At 61.4% G+C, this 18,380-nt stretch overlaps 1 protein-coding gene across 6 annotated transcripts in view; it reads right to left on the bottom strand.

Annotated features, from left to right (window-relative positions):
• Positions 1-18,380, bottom strand: part of HDAC4 (histone deacetylase 4) — a 287,553-nt gene that overhangs the window by 47,174 nt on the left and 221,999 nt on the right. For all 6 annotated transcript variants that reach the window (XM_060301614.1, XM_060301612.1, XM_060301615.1 and 3 more), the window contains 4 exons: positions 15,227-15,465; positions 6,970-7,209; positions 3,938-4,124; positions 761-894 (listed from right to left, as the gene is read on the bottom strand). In XM_060301614.1, the coding sequence (XP_060157597.1) occupies positions 761-894; positions 3,938-4,124; positions 6,970-7,209; positions 15,227-15,465 (800 nt within the window). The remainder of the gene's footprint in view (positions 1-760; positions 895-3,937; positions 4,125-6,969; positions 7,210-15,226; positions 15,466-18,380) is intronic.

Genomic DNA, 18,380 nt, shown 5'->3' with positions numbered 1-18,380 from the left:
GCCTGGAGCTCCCCCCACCCCCCTCCCCGTGCACCCGCACAAACGGTCCTCTGCTTCCTCTCACCCCAGAGCTCAAGACCCTCTTGATGGCCGCATGCCAGGAAATGTCTCTCCCCCATCAGAAGGATGGAGGAGGCTCAGCGGTCCTTCAGCAGAGCCTTCCTGTCCTCACGGGCCTGGGGCCACCGCAACGGTGGGTGGGCAGCGTGAGTCCCAGGCCCCGACGGGCCGGAACAGAGGCAGCTCAGCCCGCCTTGTCGGCAGGCAGCGTGGTCCCCTTGCCAGGTGGCAGGGACAGACGTGAGGGCCTGCCGCTCAGAGGGGTAGAGGCAGGGGCAGTGCTGCGCTTGGGAACCAACGCCAAGCAGACCAGACCGGCCCGCGCACCCTCCCTGCCTCGGGGTCCGGAGGCTCCCCGCACCCTGGGAGAGGCTCTCGGAAAAAATCGAGTAAGAGAACTTCCAAGGGAAAGCCAACGGGATGACGGATCCCCCAGACCCCGCCCTTGCGGCAGAGGCCCTTGGGACGGCCTGGCCGTGTGACCCGGGTGCTGACGGGGAGCCTGGCTAGGGGCTGGCTTCCCAGAGAACAGGAGCGTGCGAGAGGAGGTGCAGGACAGGAGAGCTCGGCATTCCTCCGGAAGCCAGGCCCGTGCGCCCGCCTGCAGGGCCCGTGTCCTCCCCCAGGCCTCCCCCGCTCAAGCCCTGGCTCACTCGCCCGCGTGGGCCGTCCTCCTTGCTGCCCGCGGGGCGGGCCTCACCTCGCATCTGCCTCGAAGGCCGGTCTCCTGCAGCCGGGACCAGATGCTCTGGATGCGCCCGGCGTGCTCGGGGTGGCTGTTGGTGTTCCCACACGTGCACTGGTGTTTCAGCATCAGCGTGTCGTACACGAGGCCTGCGGCAGAGGTGGAGGCGGCCGCCGTCAGACGAGCCCTCGGGGTCCCGGGCAGCTGCCCCCGCCCACCGCCCGCTCACGGCACTCGCCAACGGTCAGAGTCCCCGCCACCCAGGGTGTGGAGGGAGCTGAGCGGCCTGCGGTGCGGGGGGCAGGCGAGGCAGGAAGAACCGAGAAGGCAGGCGGCCCGCCCCCAGGTCTCTCGGCTGTGAGCCCTGTGGCACTCACGTCCAGGGGACTGCGCTGACCCAGAAACAAGGGAGATTTGGGTCCAAAACTCGAGTCTCTCTGTCAGGGGACTTCTCTATCGAGCGGTTCAACCTTGTGGACTGAGATCCGTCCAAGGTTCTTGGGGCCCAGAGGCTCAGTTCTGCCCTCAGAACCTTGCAGAGCAGCTGGGCAGGCGCGTGGAGCTCACATACGCGCTCGCACACACACACGGACGCAAGCACATTTAAAATCACCCTAGAAACGGACGTAAATGGAGGAGTCCAGGAACTCGCACTCACTCCCCAGCTCTGCACTCTCCGCTTGGGACAGCGCTGGAAGCTGTTCAAGCCTGAGGGTGCCCAGCACAGAGCCGGCCCAGCGGCGGGGTCGCCCTCAGGAGGGAAGTGCCGCAGCCTCACCAGCCTGGGCTCCGCCGCAGGGAAGCTGCGGCGGTGGCCCTTCCAGCTGATCAAAGTGACTGATGTCACCTGGCAGCTGCGTGGAAGGTGGTGGAACCTGCATGTCTGGAGAAGGGGGGGGGGGGCGGGTGGGTGTGGTCACCTTCAGCTTCCACCAGGAGCCCCCCCGTGCCGTGCCCCTCCTGGGGCGGGGGGGGGGGGGGGTCAGCCCCTGGTGACATCTGCCAGGAGGCGGCCCTGTTGTCCCCGACACAGCACAGTCACACACCTGGTCTCCCAGGGTTGGGACAGTGGGAAGGTGGCTGGGTGAGTGGACGCCCTGGCAGCCACTGGCACCTGTCACTAACACCTGCTCGTTCAGGTGGAGAAGGGAGGGAGCGCCAGGCAAAGAGCAGGGGCCGCAGAGTCAGAGGCCCACGGCCGCTCCTTCTCCATGTCTGATGCTGCCAAGTGGAGGCATTAGCACCAGCCTCCGGGGGAACGAGCTTCGAGGTGAGCCTGTTCCTACAGGTCCAGCTGGACACGGCAGTGCCCGAGCCTCCTCGCTCAGTCTCTTAGAAGTTGGGCTAATGGGAGTCAGTCCCCTTGCATTGGAGGGATTCTGGATCCACCAGCAAAACTGAGCGGTGGGACAGGGGAGAGTGGGCTTGGACTTCTGGTAAAAAAGCAGTAGGACAGGGGCAGGTTTACAGTCAGTGCGCTAACGAGGGTGTGCCTGGTAGCGCGTAACAGATGCACACACACGTCTACGTGGACGGCACGGACGTATGTATGTGCACAGCTTAGAGGCCCATCAGTGCCACGACACGGCCACCCGCCCCTCCACAGCATCGTCGTGGTGATAAAATCGCCTCCTGACGTTTACTGGCCACGAGGCCAGGAACTTCAAGGTGATGCCACTGTCATCCCCTTTCACAGACGGGAAACGGCAGCAGAGCCGGCCTGCAGAGTGAGCGGGGAGCGGCCAGCATGCTGGGCAGACGCGCGTGGGCTCGGAAGACGCCAAGAATGGCCGACAGCAGTGCAGGGGCCCCAGAGTCCTGGCTTCGTAAAATGCACAACGTCTGTGTCTACCTGTCTGCCTGGCTACGCGCAGAAACAACCCAGGAGATGTGACCTGAACGCCGACAATGGCTCCTCCGGGGGGCAGGGTTGGGGCACCCGTTAGCTTCTCAGGTTTCCATCACATGTCCTTTTTTTTTTTTTTTAAGTATTTATTTATTTATTTGGCAGCGCCGGTTCTTAGTTGCAGCACGTGGGATCTTAGTTCCCTGACCGAGGATAGAACCCAGGGCCCCTGCCTTGGGAGCGCGGTGTCTTAGCCACTGGACCGCTAGGGAACTCCCATGTGTGCTTTCTTACAGTGAGTATGCACTGTTTTATACATTAAAAAAAAACTGATAACGAAGACAAACTAAGGAGGTCCATCAACAGAGCAGGGTCCAGCGGCCGGGCCACTGCTGGTGACGTCATGCCGGCCCGCAGGCTCCCTGGTGGGACCGCTGACCGCCCGGGGGCACATCTGACACGGGAGCGTTTCCACTGTGGTCCTGGGGTCTGTCACGGGAGCTGCGCCCTTCTAACAATGGACCTACCTCAGCCAATGGCCAGGGCCTCACACTTTAAAGAGTCACCTGCTGATCCTATTGGTGATACTTGGCAGTTTTCTGGTTTTCCTTCTGAAAAGCAAGAACTTAACTTCTGGAGATACTGACTATGAAACTTTTCCCTGAATGTGAGCAGTATCCTGAGACCTGACAGAGAGAACACGGCCACGTCTGCACATCCCAGTGTGCAGAAAAACAGGGCGTTTTATGAGAACTGTTTGGAGGAGGATGAAACTGTTGTGTATTTAGATAACTTTACCTTAACGTGCCACCAAGAAGAAACATCCAATGAGTTAGATGAGAACATGTGAGGCGCTATCCCGGCCACCCTCCCGTCCCAGGCGGGGTGGGGCAGGGTGGAGGCTGCCCCGGGAGCAGCCTCGGCCCGACAGAGGCCAGTGCCTCAGACCCTGGGGGATGCCTCACTTGGCTACCGTTCTCAGCCCTGACTTGCAGGGAGCGCCCTTCAGGCGGAGGCAGAGGGTCCTGCCCGCAGACTTCTCCCCGGCCGGGCGGGGCAGTGAGGCAGCACAGGTGGAGGACAGCTCGGTGCAGAGAGCAAGCGTCCAGGGCTGGCCGAGCCCTGCTCTCACGCGATGCGCAAACACTGCACGGGGTCACCTGGGCCTCACAGGCGAGGTCCTGGCCGAGCACTCAGTTCGAGGTCGGGAAGGATGAGAAAGGGCAAGGTCGCTGCCCTGCTGACCGCGGACAGGAAGCCGCCCGGCCCGCGCAGGCCCCGCAGTGGCGCCTCCCGCCCCCTCACGTCTGCCCGGGCCACAGCCCCGACCCCCTGCCCCACGTTACCTGTGGTGAACCGCGGCTTGGTCGGGGGCTCCTGCACAGACATGGGGAAGGTGGCGGACGCGGGGGAGGACTGCGCTCGGGACAGAGGCCGGTGGCTGCCGAAGGACACGGGGATGCCGGCCGCCTCCATTGACGCCTGGTAGCTCCTCAGCTGGTGGACCCGTTGCTGCTCCAGGAGGAGGGCTTGCTGGGGGAGAGGAGACAAGAGCCATTTTTGTTGCTTCCAGGCAGCTCCTGCCCCTGGCTGGAGGGCTACGTGTGTCCCCTCCTCCCAAGTCGCTCATCCACCCGGCCCTTGGCCCTCGGGTGGCACCGGGTGGACAGCCTGCGCTGGCCCCGACCAGACCGGACATCCCCGTGGGAAGACAGACCATCAGCGGAGACGCCCGGCGAGTCCGGTCAGGGCTGACAGGGAGGCCCGGCCCAGCCGGGGGGCCGCGGGGGGTCCCTGAGGAGGTGGCACCCAGGGAGGCAGGGCGGCCGGGCAGAGGGTGCTCGGGGCGGGGCTCGGAGGTGTGAAGAAAGGCACTGGCGCAGGAAGCCACGCCGACGGGGCTCGACAGCACTCCCGGCCAGTCTGGTTTCGACCAGGACCACTTGGTCTGCACGCCAGAAACTTGGATGAAAAGCACATCACGGCGGAAATGCGACTTCTTCTCCATCCCCGACCTCTTCCCTCTCCTGGTCTCACACGTCCTCACGCCAGGACGGGAAGGACGGCTGAGGCAGAGACGGCCAGGGCCCAGCGGTCTGGGCGTCAGGGCCGGGGGGTGTGGGTGCACCTCTCCGAGGCTTGGACCCAGAGCGCAATCCCCCGGACCCCACTTTAGCCAAAAATAACCAGAGTAAAAGTGGGTGGGTTAAACACACACTTTACAAGCTCCTTTTTCACAGAAGGTATCTTCCATGTGAAGAACGGGCTTCTGTGAGAATGCCAAAAGGTCCGAAAGCGGGAAGTTTGCAAACCAAAGGGCCTCCGCCGGATGAGACTCTAGGGCTCGGAAGCAGGGAGCCACAGCCCCTCTGCTGAAGCTGGACAGGCCCCCCCATCACCCCTTCCCTGCTCTGGACTCTGAGCCAGCGGACAAGCACACACAGGAAGACGCCACGGGGACCGTGGGCTGCGCGGGAGAGAGGCGCTGCGCCCACGGGGAGGTGGGTGCTGGATCTGGGGTGGAGTCAGGGGAGAGGTGGAGGTACCAGCGGTGCGGGCGGCCGCCCAGCCCCTGCCAGAAGCGCGGGGAGCGGGGGCTTCCTCCCCGGGCGGCCACGGAGGGGAGGGCAGGACACCCTGTTCAGAGGTGCTGGAGAAAGCAGGGCTCCTGGGCGACTGCAGGCTCCACGGCCAGCCCTGCCCTTGTTCCTGGGGGAAACGCTGTCCTTTGGGAAGCGCGGGCCTCGGTGAGCAGCAGACCCCCTGGACAAGGGCCCATGGCTGTGCCGCGGCCCTGGGGGCGGCCTCTGTCCGGGCTCCTGACCTCCTGCCTTTAGGAAGCAGAGTGGAGAGGAGAGAGCCCGGAGCCCCTCCCAGGCGCTTCCTCCCCTTCTGCTGACGGGGCGCCCAGTCTCTCCAGATACGAGCCGCCTACAGAATGTGGTGCCCGTCTTAAGCTGAGACCTGCACGTTGTTGCGTGTGCACCAAGCTCCCCCGAGAGGGGCTCTGCTTGTGGTTCCCCAAAGCACACAGAAAGCAGGTGTTTCTGATAACTGTCTCAGGCTTGGAGTACAACGAGGATAATTTTCCTTAGTGAACGCTGGCCACTTTATCATTGACAAGACACTAGCCCTAAAAAATTGTCGCAACGCCTTCCAATTTCATACGAGCGTACGAACAGCAAGCTGAATTCCAGTTATAATGAGAGGCTGGCTTCCTTCAAAAACGTGCGAGGCCCACGCCCCCCAGCACGGGAACAAGGCCCCAGCTCAGGCCCCGTCACCTGCAGGAGTCTGCACAGCACAAAAGACAGCGGCTTCCTCCTGCTGGGACCTCCCTGTTTTCATTAAGCATTGGTTCCCGTGCACTTTGCAGAGTGGTGTTTAGCGCTGAGGCTGTGGCCCGAGACAGGAGACCGGCTGCCCTCCGAATGACAAATAAGAAAAGCAACACAGCGCCAGCCACCCGCGGTGCCCGCCCTGGCGTGTGGAGCCCGCAGAGAGGGCTGAGCTGCGGCCTGTGCGGGGTCTCCAGAGAAACCTATGAGCTGATCCCGTGTGTCACCTCCCGCCCCAGTCCAGATGCCCCCGGGTGGGCAGACGAGCAGCAGAGGCGCCTGGCCTGGGCTGCCGGGCCAGAGGAGGAGCTTGGCTGGGCAGCCGGCACCAGCAAGGAGGGGGTGGGCAGCAAGGCCCAGCAAGGGCCCAGCAAGGAGGGGGTGGGCAAGCCGGGGCCCTGCACGTCGGGTGCTGAGCTCCAGCACCGATGAAGGACACGATTAGATATCAGATCCCACTCCTCAGATGCCCTGGGCCGGATTCCGACTTGCTGGCCGGCCGCGCTAGCGTTTCCCTGACCTGGCAGTTTTCCTTTTCACTCAAAGTCAATGAATCATCCCTCAGATTTAGTCATCAGTCTTGTGAGTTTGTTCATTGCATGTCAGTGCCAGGGAACCTGACCCGCTCTGGATACCCGGGCCAGGCTGCTGTGCTGCACCTGTAAGGCTGGTCGCTGGTGGCTTCTTGGCCCCCGAGGTCCTGGCTCCTGATCAGATGCCACCCAGCTTTCTGATCAGTTAACAAACCAGCCTCCCTCCCCACGTTTATGCTGATCCCACCAGCACGTGCATCCGTGTTCAGCTACAGCCTGTGAACCTGAAGGAAAAGCATCCCTAAGGAGTTCAGGGCCTGTGCTTAGCCGGAAAGCAGGCGCGTAAGTGCCCACAGCGGGCAAAGGGCTGGTGGCCCTGGGCGTGACCCGCTATAACACAGACGTCGCACCACACCTCCCTCCCGCATCGCCAGGGAGACGGGGCCTGGGCGGCGGGTGTGGAGGAGGGCACCGCCCCCGGGGCCCGGCCCTGCTCAGCAGGGTCACCTGTCTGAACAGCAGCTCCTGCTCCGTGGGCTGCCGCTGGCCCGGCGCCACGTCGTCCTCGTCGCTCTCAACGGGCTCCTGCTTCACCTGCACCCCTGCCAGCGTGTGCGCCTCCTTCGGCCCTGAGGGCCGGTCCAGGAACGGCTCCTCCAGGAGGGCCTGGTGCTCGCGCAGCTCCTCCTCGGTCTCCTCGGGGTGGCTCTCGGGCTGCCGGGCCGGCTCGCTCGCTTTGGGGATGATCTGCAGCACAGAGGGTGGGGACGGAGTGCGGTGTGACGTGGGGCGAGCGAGATCACGGGACAGGAAAAGGCTGGTCACAAAGCCCACACCTCAGAAACACCGGGGCCAGCCTCTGAGGGCGCTGGCACACGCGCACGCCCGCACACGCGCACGCATGCACGCACACGCGCACACACAAAGCCCACACCTCAGAAACACCGGGGCCAGCCTCTGAGGGCGCTGTTACACACACACACACGCACACACACGTATGTGCACACACGCATGTGCACACGCACACACAAAGCCCACACCTCAGAAACACGGGCCAACCTGAGGACGCTGTTACACACACACGCACGCACGCACACCCACCCACACAGACGTGCACACACACACACACACACACACACACACACACACACACACACACACACGGGTGGCAGGTGCTGTCCGAGGTGCTGAGAAAGGACACAGCCCGGCATTTGGTACCTGCTCTTAAGCACGTGTGTGCCTGGCACAGCGAAGTGCAATGCAAGTTACAGGTGTGGACCCACGTCCACGCCTGGGCGTGAAGAGGGAGGCCTCCTTCCTTCGCGGTCACAGCTGCTGGGAGAAACCTCGCCCGTGCCCCTCCCCTGCCACCTCAAGAACACGCGCGTCCCAGACGCCGTGATGACCCTGCCTGCCAGCCCCCGACGGGGCACACGTGGCTCCCCTGCTCTCCCCTGGCCTCTGCGCCCACTCACGCCTCACTGTCCGGTCTGCCCTGGGCCTGCTGCCCGGACACCACGCTCCTCAGCAGCGCGGTCCTTTCCCTGCTGAAGGTCCCACACGCCGGTAACCCCCAGACGCAGGTGCCCGGCCCGGGCCTCGCTCCTCATCCCCAGACCCACCGCCCGACGGCCTGGTACGCATCCTGGCTCAGCACGGACCCCCGGGGCACCGGCTCTCGCTGGCCCTCCCCCTTCCGTGCCTGCCCAGCACTGCCCATCTCACGTCTCTGGAGAGCACACTTCTCTCCATCCTCACGCTCTGCTCCCGTCCTGCACCGGGCAGCCTGCATCTCCTGCTAGATCACAGCCACGGCCTTCTGAGGCCCCTGTCCCGTCCACCTCCGTGTGGCAGTGACAGTGGGCTCTCAACGTGCCACCACCCTGCCTAAGCCCCTGCAACTCTTCCTCTCATCCTTACTTTGCTCCTCTGCCGTCGGCCCCGCTCACCCTCCCCTCCACCACGCCATGGCCGTCCTGACATCACTGCAGTTTCCTCCTGACGGGCTCCCCACGGCTTCCCTCCCTCCCGGACGCCCCTGGGCTGACGCCTCGACACCCCTTAGACCTCCAGTCTTCTCCGGGAGGCGTCCTTTGGCCTTCCGGGTGGAGGCTAGGTGATGCTCACCTGCGTCCGCACCCCCAGGCTTTTCCAGCCACAGGAGTCATTGCAGCTCTGCAGCTGCCGTTTACATGGCCGCCTGACCTGCAGCCGTTCAGGTGAGGGTAGGGGCCACTGCTGACTTACCCACGGGGCACGTGGTAATTATCCATTAAACGTTCACCTGAACGACTGGGTAAGTGAATGAGCCGTCCAGGGAGTGGGAGGGTCAAGGTGGAAAGTGAGCAAGGCCAGCAAGGCCAGCACACCGGGGGCCGCAGGACAGCAAGGGCCGGCCCGACAGGGACGAGGCGGGGACCTGGCCCGGCGTGCGGGGGACCAGCAGACGTGCAGCCCAGAAGTAGGCGCTGTGGTCGGCCGGCCCGCCAGGGCCTGGGAGGACAAGGGCCTGCCCTAGCCGCTGCGACGTGGGGGAAGGACAGGGCCATGCAGCAGCAAGGGGGCAGCATGTCCAGGCCCGGGACACTGCAGAGGGAGGGCCGTCCAGGATGGCGCCCTGGGTCTCGGGTGACGAGTCTGCTGCCCTGGGCACGGGGGCCAGAAGACAGACAGGTGCTGGGGGCACAGAGGTCTCGGCCGTGCCCGGCCTGAGGGGAAGTGGTGAGCTGGGAGGAAGCTGAGAAAGAGGAACAGACGCGGGGGCCCCTCCTGTGACGCGGGGCCCCCTCCTGTGACGCGGGGGCCCCTCCTCTGACGCGGGGACCCCTCCTCTGACGCGGGGACTCGGGCACAAGGAATGTCTCAGAGCAAATTAATACCTGAACTGCTTGACTTTCTGTAAACTGTGGAAGAACGTGCCCCAAATTTCAAAGCCCCCGGCCTGAAGGTCGCTCTCCACGCACGATCCGTCCATTCGCTGTGGGGCAGATGTGACTGGTTTCGGGGCTTTAAGGAGACGCGAAGCTCTCGAAAGCCCCTGTTTAGGTCCCTGCCATGCGAGAGACCTGCCCTGCAGGGGAGAACGAATCTTGCCACCACTCCTGACTCTGTTTCTAGAAGGAAACCGAGGTCTTCCAGGAAGCCTAGTGTTTTCTCGTCCTGGGCGTTTGTATTTTAAAAAGTCCTTACAGAGCCACCTGTGCCCTCACCCACACCTGGATGCAGTGAAGCCTGGCCCACGAGGGATGGATTCGGGACACCTGTGCCAGTGCTGGTATTCCATTAGCTTGTAACCAGCCAGGGGTCAGCTGTACCCGGCGGGTAGCAGGGCTCAGCCCCAGAGGAAGACTGAGCTATAGATACCCTCCTCAGCACCTGCCTTACTTTGCTGAGAAAATAGAGTTTTGACTGGGCTAGGGGTTTCTTTTATGTGATCATCCCCTAAGTTGTCTGTAATGAACACTGTAAAGGAAAGCAACCTACGAAAGCCAAGCCGTGGGGACCCCCGGCCCTTTCTTTACACCTGCCCATGGCAGCTTCTCATCAGGAAGTCCCAGTCCAGCCGGAACAAGGTGGCCACAGCTCCGGGAGCAGGTCAGCGCCGCTTCAGCGGAAGGCGATGGGGTGTGAGTGGAGAGGAAGCCGGGGCGGGAGGGTGCTGGCTGGCAGACAGGCTCAAAACTCTAGTAAACCATCCGGCAACCTCACATCCAGGCGCTTCGACAGATTTCTCACCGTGGTTCATCAAAAAAAAAAGTGTTTTGAAAGTCTGTTTCTGATGATTTTGAGATCTGTCAATCCCATCTGCTTCCCACACACCTGGAGTCCACAAGGCCCCACGATGAACTTCGTGCCTGGACAGAGTCCACTCGGGGCCAGACTGTGCCTGCCCCGCACCCCCCCCCCCCCCCCCCCGCCTGCCCCTCCACTGGGGCTGGGTTGAGGCATGGAGGACCCACCTCTGCCAGAAGAGGGCGCTGGGCCTCTCCCGGGCCCCGGCATGTCCGCAGGTGCCTCGAAACCTCAGCAAATGGCGTTATAAGCCTTGGCTTTAAGACCCACGGGGTCAAAGCTCTCTCGTTTCCGCTGTCCCCCAGGGCCTGGCGCAGAGTCTGATAGGTAACAGGGTGGGGTTTGTGGGAGGTTTATTGAGCGTGGGGCCTGGGAAGGTGGCTGGGGAACAGACCCGGTGAGAGGACGCCACGGCAGAGGGGTGGGGAGGGAAACAGGAAGGGGGGACAGCAGCCAGGACGGGTATGGGAGTGGCCAAGGCCCCTTGCGATGCGCTGGACGGCAAGGGTGTGAAAGAATTGGCAACAGTGGACAGCGCGGTGGAGGCCGGGGAGAGGGCACGGGGACAGGGGCGGGGCGGACAGCAGGGGCGGGCGTGGGGCGGGGCCACACCACGGACTTCACCCTCCAGGTGAAGGTCCCGGAGGCGCTTTCTCAGAGCGGGTGGCAACCTCCTCTCCGCTCCGTGGAAAGGTCCCAAAGGGTCAGGGGACTGCCTGCAGGGAAATGACCCTTGGGGGCTCAGCCAGGAGGGGGCCGAAGGTCAGCAGAGAGGTGGGTCCTGGCACAGTGAGGGGAGGGCGGGGCAGATGGAAAACGGAAGCGGGGAGCACAGATGCTCCAGGCCAGGCTCGCGGAGGGAGCCCGGGCGGCTGAGGGCCGGGGAGTGGGTACTTCGGGGGAGGTGGGGACGCCACGTGGACAGAGGGGGCAGGAGAGAGGCTCCCGCAGGGGAGGCCGAGGCCCCTGCAGGGGACTTGGAGAAGCAAGGTCTCTGTCGGGAGGGAGGCCGCGCGCCGTGGCCCGAAGGTGGCCTGCAGGGGGGTCACCCGGAGGCTGCGCCTGGTCCTCAGGACGCCAGGCCTGCTCCAGGCCCTACGGCAGGCGGCCCCTGAGTGGGTAAGTATATCCGGGGACGCAGTGGAGGTGGAGGCCCCGGGAGCAGCGACCGAAGGGTAGAGGGTCCTCGTCGTCCGGGAGGAAACGGGGTTGTGACAAAGCTGAGAACATGATCACCGAGGAGACGAGGAGAGCAGCCACGGGAAGGTGCACTGTGGACAGAAGCTCAGTCCTCGCTCTCTTCCGGCACCTTCCTTCCAAATCCAAACCTACAGCGCGGTTTCGAGAACAGTGCAAGACCCTTCACATGCCCTTCGCCTGGACGTCAGCGGACGGCGGCCATGGAAACAGGCAGAGGCGCCTGTCCTTCTGCTGACCCACGGCGGGCTGTCGGGCTGCCGGAGCCAGCCGGCAGACGTGTCAGCACGACGCTCTCCCCAGAACCCCGGGGAAACTGTCCACCGTGGGGCTTTGAGGGACGGGCTTAGCAACCGTACCTGCTGTATCTGCTGTGTTCCACAGATGAATTCAGTACCCGTACCCACTGTGTGTTACGTGTGAACTTAGTAACTGTGTATGATCCCGGTGACCTGTATTTAAGTTTCCTCCATTGTTCCAATAACGCCACTCGTGGCCTTTTTGGTCTGATTTGGGTCCAGCTATAGGTGAGAATTTGTCTTCAGGTGTCCTGTACGAGGCTGACATTTCGGGAGAGTCCACGTACTCTGTAAAGTGCCCTGGAGGTGGAGGAGGGCTGCCCCCTCAGGAGAGACGTGGGCGGTGCCCCCCGCGGGGCCCTCAGGTCGGGCGTGTGTCCGTCGGCGTGGAGCCGGGCCGTCAGGGGTTGGGGTGGTGTGATCGTGTTGCCTGCGGACGTCAGTGCGAGGTCTGTGGGCTGTGTTCTACTTCTTTCCATGAATGACGGGCAGAGGGGTTCAAGGGCTGGATGTGCAAGCCTCAGGTTTCCACGTGCGTCCTCTGTCCCGTGTGGTGGGGTTCCTGCCCCCAGCCCGGGCACACTCGCCCTCGCCTCCCAGGTCGGCCTGGGTGAGGAGTGTCCCCGCCCTTCCCCCTGCAGCTTCACTGTCAGGGATCCCAGGGGCACGACCCCCATCCCTGCGGCCCGTCCTGGCAGGGCCTGGCAGGATGCAGCACCTCTCGGGGGGCGGAAACTCCACACTGGGGTGGGGGGGAGGGCTGTCCCTACGTGGCGGCCTCCCTGTGACGCCGAAGGGCCTGCCACACACCTGCCAGGGGTCTTCTCTCAGCAGTGACACCGGTGTGTGTGCAGCCAGTCTCCTTGGGCCATGGCCACAGGCAGAGGTCTGTTTCTCTCCCTGTCCATCTGTGAAACGCAGCTCTGCATCCACAGGCTGGGCCGGTCACTCAGCAGATCTGGCTCCGTGAGAGGAAGGAAGGCTCGCTGCGAGTGAGTGCGACAGCGGAGGTGTCGGCGGTGATGCCGCAGCAGACGGGACAAATGCAGCAGCTCTTTGTCTCCCAAAGACCCTTAGGATCTCGGGAGCACCCTCTCATCGATTAAACGAGAACAGATGTAAGCCACGTTCATAACAAGAAGCTTCTAAAAGCCAGACTAGAGTTCAGGGCCCAGACCTAACTGGTGAGCAGGCCAGTATTTAAAGGGCATTGGGTACACTCACCATTAGACACGCAAACAAACGAGGCCCCGTTTTCGTATTCACAGTGGAGGCTGAACAAGCAGTGAAGCACGCGAGGAATGGCTGCCATCCCGGCGCACGCTGGCCAGGGCTGCAGGGAGCCGCTCGGGGGCCGTCAGGGTACAAGCCCCCGGAGATGAAGGGCAGAAAGGTCAGTGCTGGCGGTACTAGATGTGACTGTCAGCTCCCTGAGCATCCCAGGGGAACAGCGTACAAACACTTCAGCCAACTGTCGTTCGCTATGGCAAATCACTCAGAACAAAACCCAGGGGATCAGCCAGCTTCTAACTCCCTCTGTGAAGAAGGCACCACACACGGACAGGTGCTTCCTGTCTCCCTAGAACCTCCTACCCATCCATCACTCGGTCAATGACGTAGTACAATAAGAAGCCGGTTGGGGGCTTCCCTGGTGGCGCAGTGGTTGAGAGTCCGCCTGCTGATACGGGGGACACGGGTTCGTGCCCCGGTCTGGGAAGATCCTACATGCTGTGGAGCGGCTGGGCCCATGAGCCATGGCCGCTGAGCCTGCGCGTCCGGAGCCTGTGCTCCGCAACGGGAGAGGCCACAGCAGTGAGAGGCCCGCGTACCGCAGAAAAAAAAAAAAAAAAAAGAAAAGAAGCCCGTCAGTATTAGGAAGGTGACGTGAAGTGCCTTTGACGCTTCTGACACTTGGCGATGCCCCGCTCGTCCACCCTGACCAGGGGCCTTTCCTGCCCGAGTGGGGGGCTGGCTTCAGTGGCCCCTCCCACTACTGACACCTCCCTGTGCTGCCTGGTAGGAAAGCCCGCGCAGCCAAGGGGGCTCCGGGGCAGGGCTGGTGAGCCTGTGTCCCAGCACCTGGTGGGCGGCAGGGGTCTGGGCTTGGCCTGCCCTGAGCGTCTGGCCTCATCCCTGGAGAGGGCGGGGTCCCTCCTCACCTCTCCACCTTGCACCTGCCAGGCACGTCCCACCTGCCGGGCACCTCGACACATGACCCTTCCCTCGTCCCTGGGACCCTCCCATCCCTGACCCTTCCATCCCCCAGGGAAGCAGACAGAGGCCTATGCGCACCTGACAAGTGGAGCACAGGTGACCCACCCGAAAGGGGAAATGACGGGTGAGTTTTCACAGGAAGCAGACACGTCCACAATCAGGGCTCGCTGCCCCCGACCCACCAGCGTTCTCACGTTTCCTTCAGAAAATGCCCAAAGTTGCTTCCTATCACCTCAACCTCTTATTTTTTTAACAGCTTTATTGAGATGTAATTCATATAGCATAAAATTCACGCCCTTTAAATTGTATAACACAGTGGTTTTTAGTATGTTTACAGAGTTCTGCAACCATCACCATAAGCTGCTTTTAGAACGCTTCCACGCTCTCATAAAGAAGCGTCGCACCCCCAGCCCCTGGTGACCACCAAGCTGCTTTCTGTCTATGGGTCTGCCTGTTCTGGACGTTTCACGTGAATGCAATCACGCACCATGTGTTTATTAGTCTTTTGTGCCTGGTCTTTTTCACTCAGCACCATGTTTTTGGGGTTTACCCACGTGTGGCCTGTGTCGGTGCTTCTTCCCTCTTTGTGGCTGAGCAACGTCCCGTCGTATGGACGTGCCACGCTGTTTATCACGCACCATGTGATGGGCATGGGGGCTGCTCCCGGCCCACCCATCCGGAGCAGCGCTGCTGTGAGTGCTTGTGGCCAGGCCCTCACCCTGAGTTCTCCCGGACAGATGCCCCCGAGCTGCCAGGCAACGTGGTCGCTCCACGGTTAACCTTCGGAGGAACCGCTGGACCACGTTCTGAAGTGGCTCGTCTCCTCTGACAGAAGGAGGCTTCACTTCGAATGTAAGCATTAGAAACAAGCCACTCAGAGCTGCTGCCCCTCCATCCCCATAACCAGCAGGGCCCCGCTAGCCTCGCCGCTGCTTCCCGCCGGAAGGGGGCCCCGAGTGACCGTCCAGACCGTGGAGGGATGCAGACCTCTGGGCGGGAGCCCTTCCGACGAGGCTGCTGCAACAGGTGGGCAGGGCACGAGTGCCAAGGGGCTCAGAACCCGTGCTTTGGGGGCCCCGTGCCTCCGTTGGGGCCTCTCTGCTGCGGGTCTGCTTAAGAGGGTTAAGTGCCCTTAAGAGACCCCAGAGAACCGTGCGGGCCAAGTAGAATAACCCCCCGGGAAAGAGACGCTTCACGCGCACAGCGCGCTGCAGCCGCGCCCAAGCCCGCAGGCCCCACCGCCCGCCGCAGCCCGGCCTCACCTTGCTGAGGTGCAGCTGCGGCTGCTGCAAGTGCTGCTTGTGCTTCTCCAGGAACTGCTGATGCTGCTGCTGGACCACCAGGTGCTGCAGTGCCTGCGCGCTCTGGGGCAGCGGCGCCGACTGCGTGCGGCCCAGCGGGCGGTGCTGCCGCAGCTTGTGCACCGACGGGGACACACGCTCCGCCCCCACCAGGGGCTGCGCGTGCAGGGGCAGCGCTCCCAGGCCTGCAAGATAGCGGTCTGAAGAGAACACAGGGGGGAGAGGCAGCAGAGGGGAGGGGAGAGGGCCGTTGAGTGACTGTTGGAGGCCGGCCGGTCCGGCACCGCCTCCCTGCAGCCCGCCGGGCCTGCTCTAAGCTTGGGCTTCAGGGCAGAGGCCTTCCATCATCTGGTCCCCGGACAGCCAGGTCCAGGCCGTAAACGAGAATGGTCCTGGCACAAACGCCCTCAGAGGGGCCCCGGTCCGGCTGAGGAAGGGGCCAGGGTTCTGGTGGCTCCAGAGTGTCCTGGAAGAGCAGGCTCCTCCCCGACAGCCCACAGAACCAGGGTCTGAGGATTGGTGGTCCCTAGGGCTCAAACCATCCTAAAGTTCTCTTAAAGCATAGATTTTGTACACACAGAGGGCATTAACACTTTAAAAAATCCTGATGCACATTGCCAAAATCTCTTTCTATGAATTTCTGGAAAGCTTTTGCTACCAGCTGATAGGAAAAGGGCAGCTTGGCTGTACCCGTGCCTGGACTAAGTTTTTCAGTTAAGAATCTATATTGATGGGACAGGGTCTTGTTTGAATCTGTGTTTGAATCTTGTTTTAAAATGCAACCTCTTCACGCAAAACCCAGGAAGGTAAACGTTTTTCCTCCTGTATTGCTTTGTATTCCAACCATCAGTATTTTTTTTTTAATGAGTGTTGATTGATTTTTATTTATTTATTTTTGGCTGCGTTGGGTCTTTGTTGCTGTGCGTGGGCCTTCTCTAGTTGCGGCGAGCGGGGGCTACTCTTTGTTGCGGTGCACGGGCTTCTCATTGCGGTGGCTTCTCTTGTTGCAGAGCATGGGTTCTAGGGCACGTGGGCTTCAGTAGTTGTGGCGCATGCGCTCAGTAGTTGTGGCGCACGGGCTTAGTTGCTCTGCGGCATGTGGGATCTTCCCGGACCAGGGCTTGAACCCATGTTCCCTGCATTGGCAGGCAGATTCTTAACCACTGCGCCACCAGGGAAGTCCCAGTATTTTTTTCTTTCACAAATTGTTGGTTTAGATAGTTTACCATTTTTCCCCAGTTCCATGGGCAAAAGGGTATAACAAACCCATCCCAGGCCACCTGAGTGCCTGTTCCCTGGCACCTGAACAACATTTAAACATCACTCAGGCAGACTATGACCCCAGATCAGGGTGTCTGACCAGGAGAAACAGCAGATAAACTGAAATGCCAGCTCTTGGCTTCTGCGACGGGGCACCTGCCTGAGGTGGCCCTGCTGACAGGTGGGTGGCTCCTGCCCTCCCCCAGGGTCTCCAAAGCCAGTGGGGCTGTGTCGCTATGTTTAGTCGAGGCTGAGACCCCCGGTGGGTACGGCCTCTCAGTCTTTTCCTGGTCCCTTCATGGGGCTATTTTTGAATTAAAAATACTACTTTGTGCCAACAGGAAAAAACCCTCAACCCTAGCAAAACTGTCCCTTGTTACCTTTTCAAAAAGTTAATCAACCACAGTTCCCTAAGCCACCATCTCTTTTTATCCAAACCAGTAGTTTTCTGGAAAGGTAAGTTATCTTAAACTTTACTGTCTGCTTGACTACTAAATTAAAGTGAATAACTCAAAATGCATTCGAGATAGAATAGAATCGTTCTCTCCCCAGCTTTCTAGAAAAGTATTTTTAAAAAGAACGGCATCATCGTAAAGAAGTCTTTCAGAATTCGTCAATTGTTGATGTAGGTATTGTGGGGGATTAAACCATTTCACGGAGATAAGGACACGCCACACAACGCTGCATTTATGGGGTTAAAAGGCTACTTAGTTACTGAAAAGGTCCCTTCTTGGAAAACATCCCTTGTTGTTTTTAAAGCTCCTGTGGGCCCCCAAGGACGAGGGTGTAACAGGTGATGGGACAGCAGAGCCCTGCGCTGGGGTGATCTGGGCCGACCCCACATCATATCCCGCAGAGAAGCTTCTCTCGCTTCTAGAGGAGGGAATACTAATTCCATGGAGATCTGACGTCCGGTTGGACACAGGCTCAGGAACAAGGAGCTCAAGTGGACCAGCGAGGCTGGGACTCCGGTTCCTGCTGCCGTTGCGGGTTCTCCAGGGCTCCCCTCTCTCTGATCTGGGCCTCCAGCAGCTTGACGACGGCGCAGACGCCTGCCTTCACCGGGCGACGCCTCCCAGAGGACACAGGCCGTGGTTCCCGCGGGGCCGTGGGCGTGCGCTGACAGTGGAGAGGTCTTACACACCCCGACGCCGGCGATGCCTGGGTTGGACACGGAGCTGCCCGGGGCGCAGGCCTTTCGGGCTGGAGCCCAGTTTTGTTCTGCCTCCGTTCCTCACCTCTCACCCCCATCCCACTCACCCCAAATTTGACCCCAGTGCCCCTGGAGGGTAAAACTGTGGGGCTACCACGCTCGGGGACAAATGCAGTGATCAGCATCACTGAAAACTGGACACCCTGACCTTCCAGTAGCAAAGCCATCAGCTGGCAGCTAGCTTCCGGTTCAGAACCTAAAGATGACCCCTTAGATCATTAACGAGAGTTTTTGATGGTAACTCAAAAGCAGTTGGTTTTCAGTGTATGTTGTAAAACTTTCAAGCATGAGGGCACAGTAAATTAGGATCAAATTCTGTCCTGGATGGCCAGCTGCCTGCAGAGGCCGGCTGGGTTGGGCGGGGGGAGGGCCCAGGCTGCCCCGCCCACAGGGACCTGCTTCTGAGTATTTGTGAAATGATGCGTTTCTAGCTCTGACACTGTCTGTCTGTCCATAGTGACCACCAGCAAGCAGGCAGGTCTGTGGGCCAACCACTGGGGAACCTCAGGGAACCTGCCGGAGGCAAACCTGCAATGACCCTTCCTGACTCTGCTCAGACACCCCTCCTGGCACATGACTCCATTGCAGAAATGTCTACCGTGTACCTTCCAGCACAAAACACCGCGGGGGGTGGCAAGGTCG

Source organism: Globicephala melas, chromosome 7 (assembly GCF_963455315.2).
Source record: "Globicephala melas chromosome 7, mGloMel1.2, whole genome shotgun sequence".
Classification (NCBI taxonomy): domain Eukaryota; kingdom Metazoa; phylum Chordata; class Mammalia; order Artiodactyla; family Delphinidae; genus Globicephala; species Globicephala melas.
The sequence above is the reverse complement of the archived record's forward strand: the minus strand, read 5'-3'. Positions and strand labels throughout refer to the sequence as shown.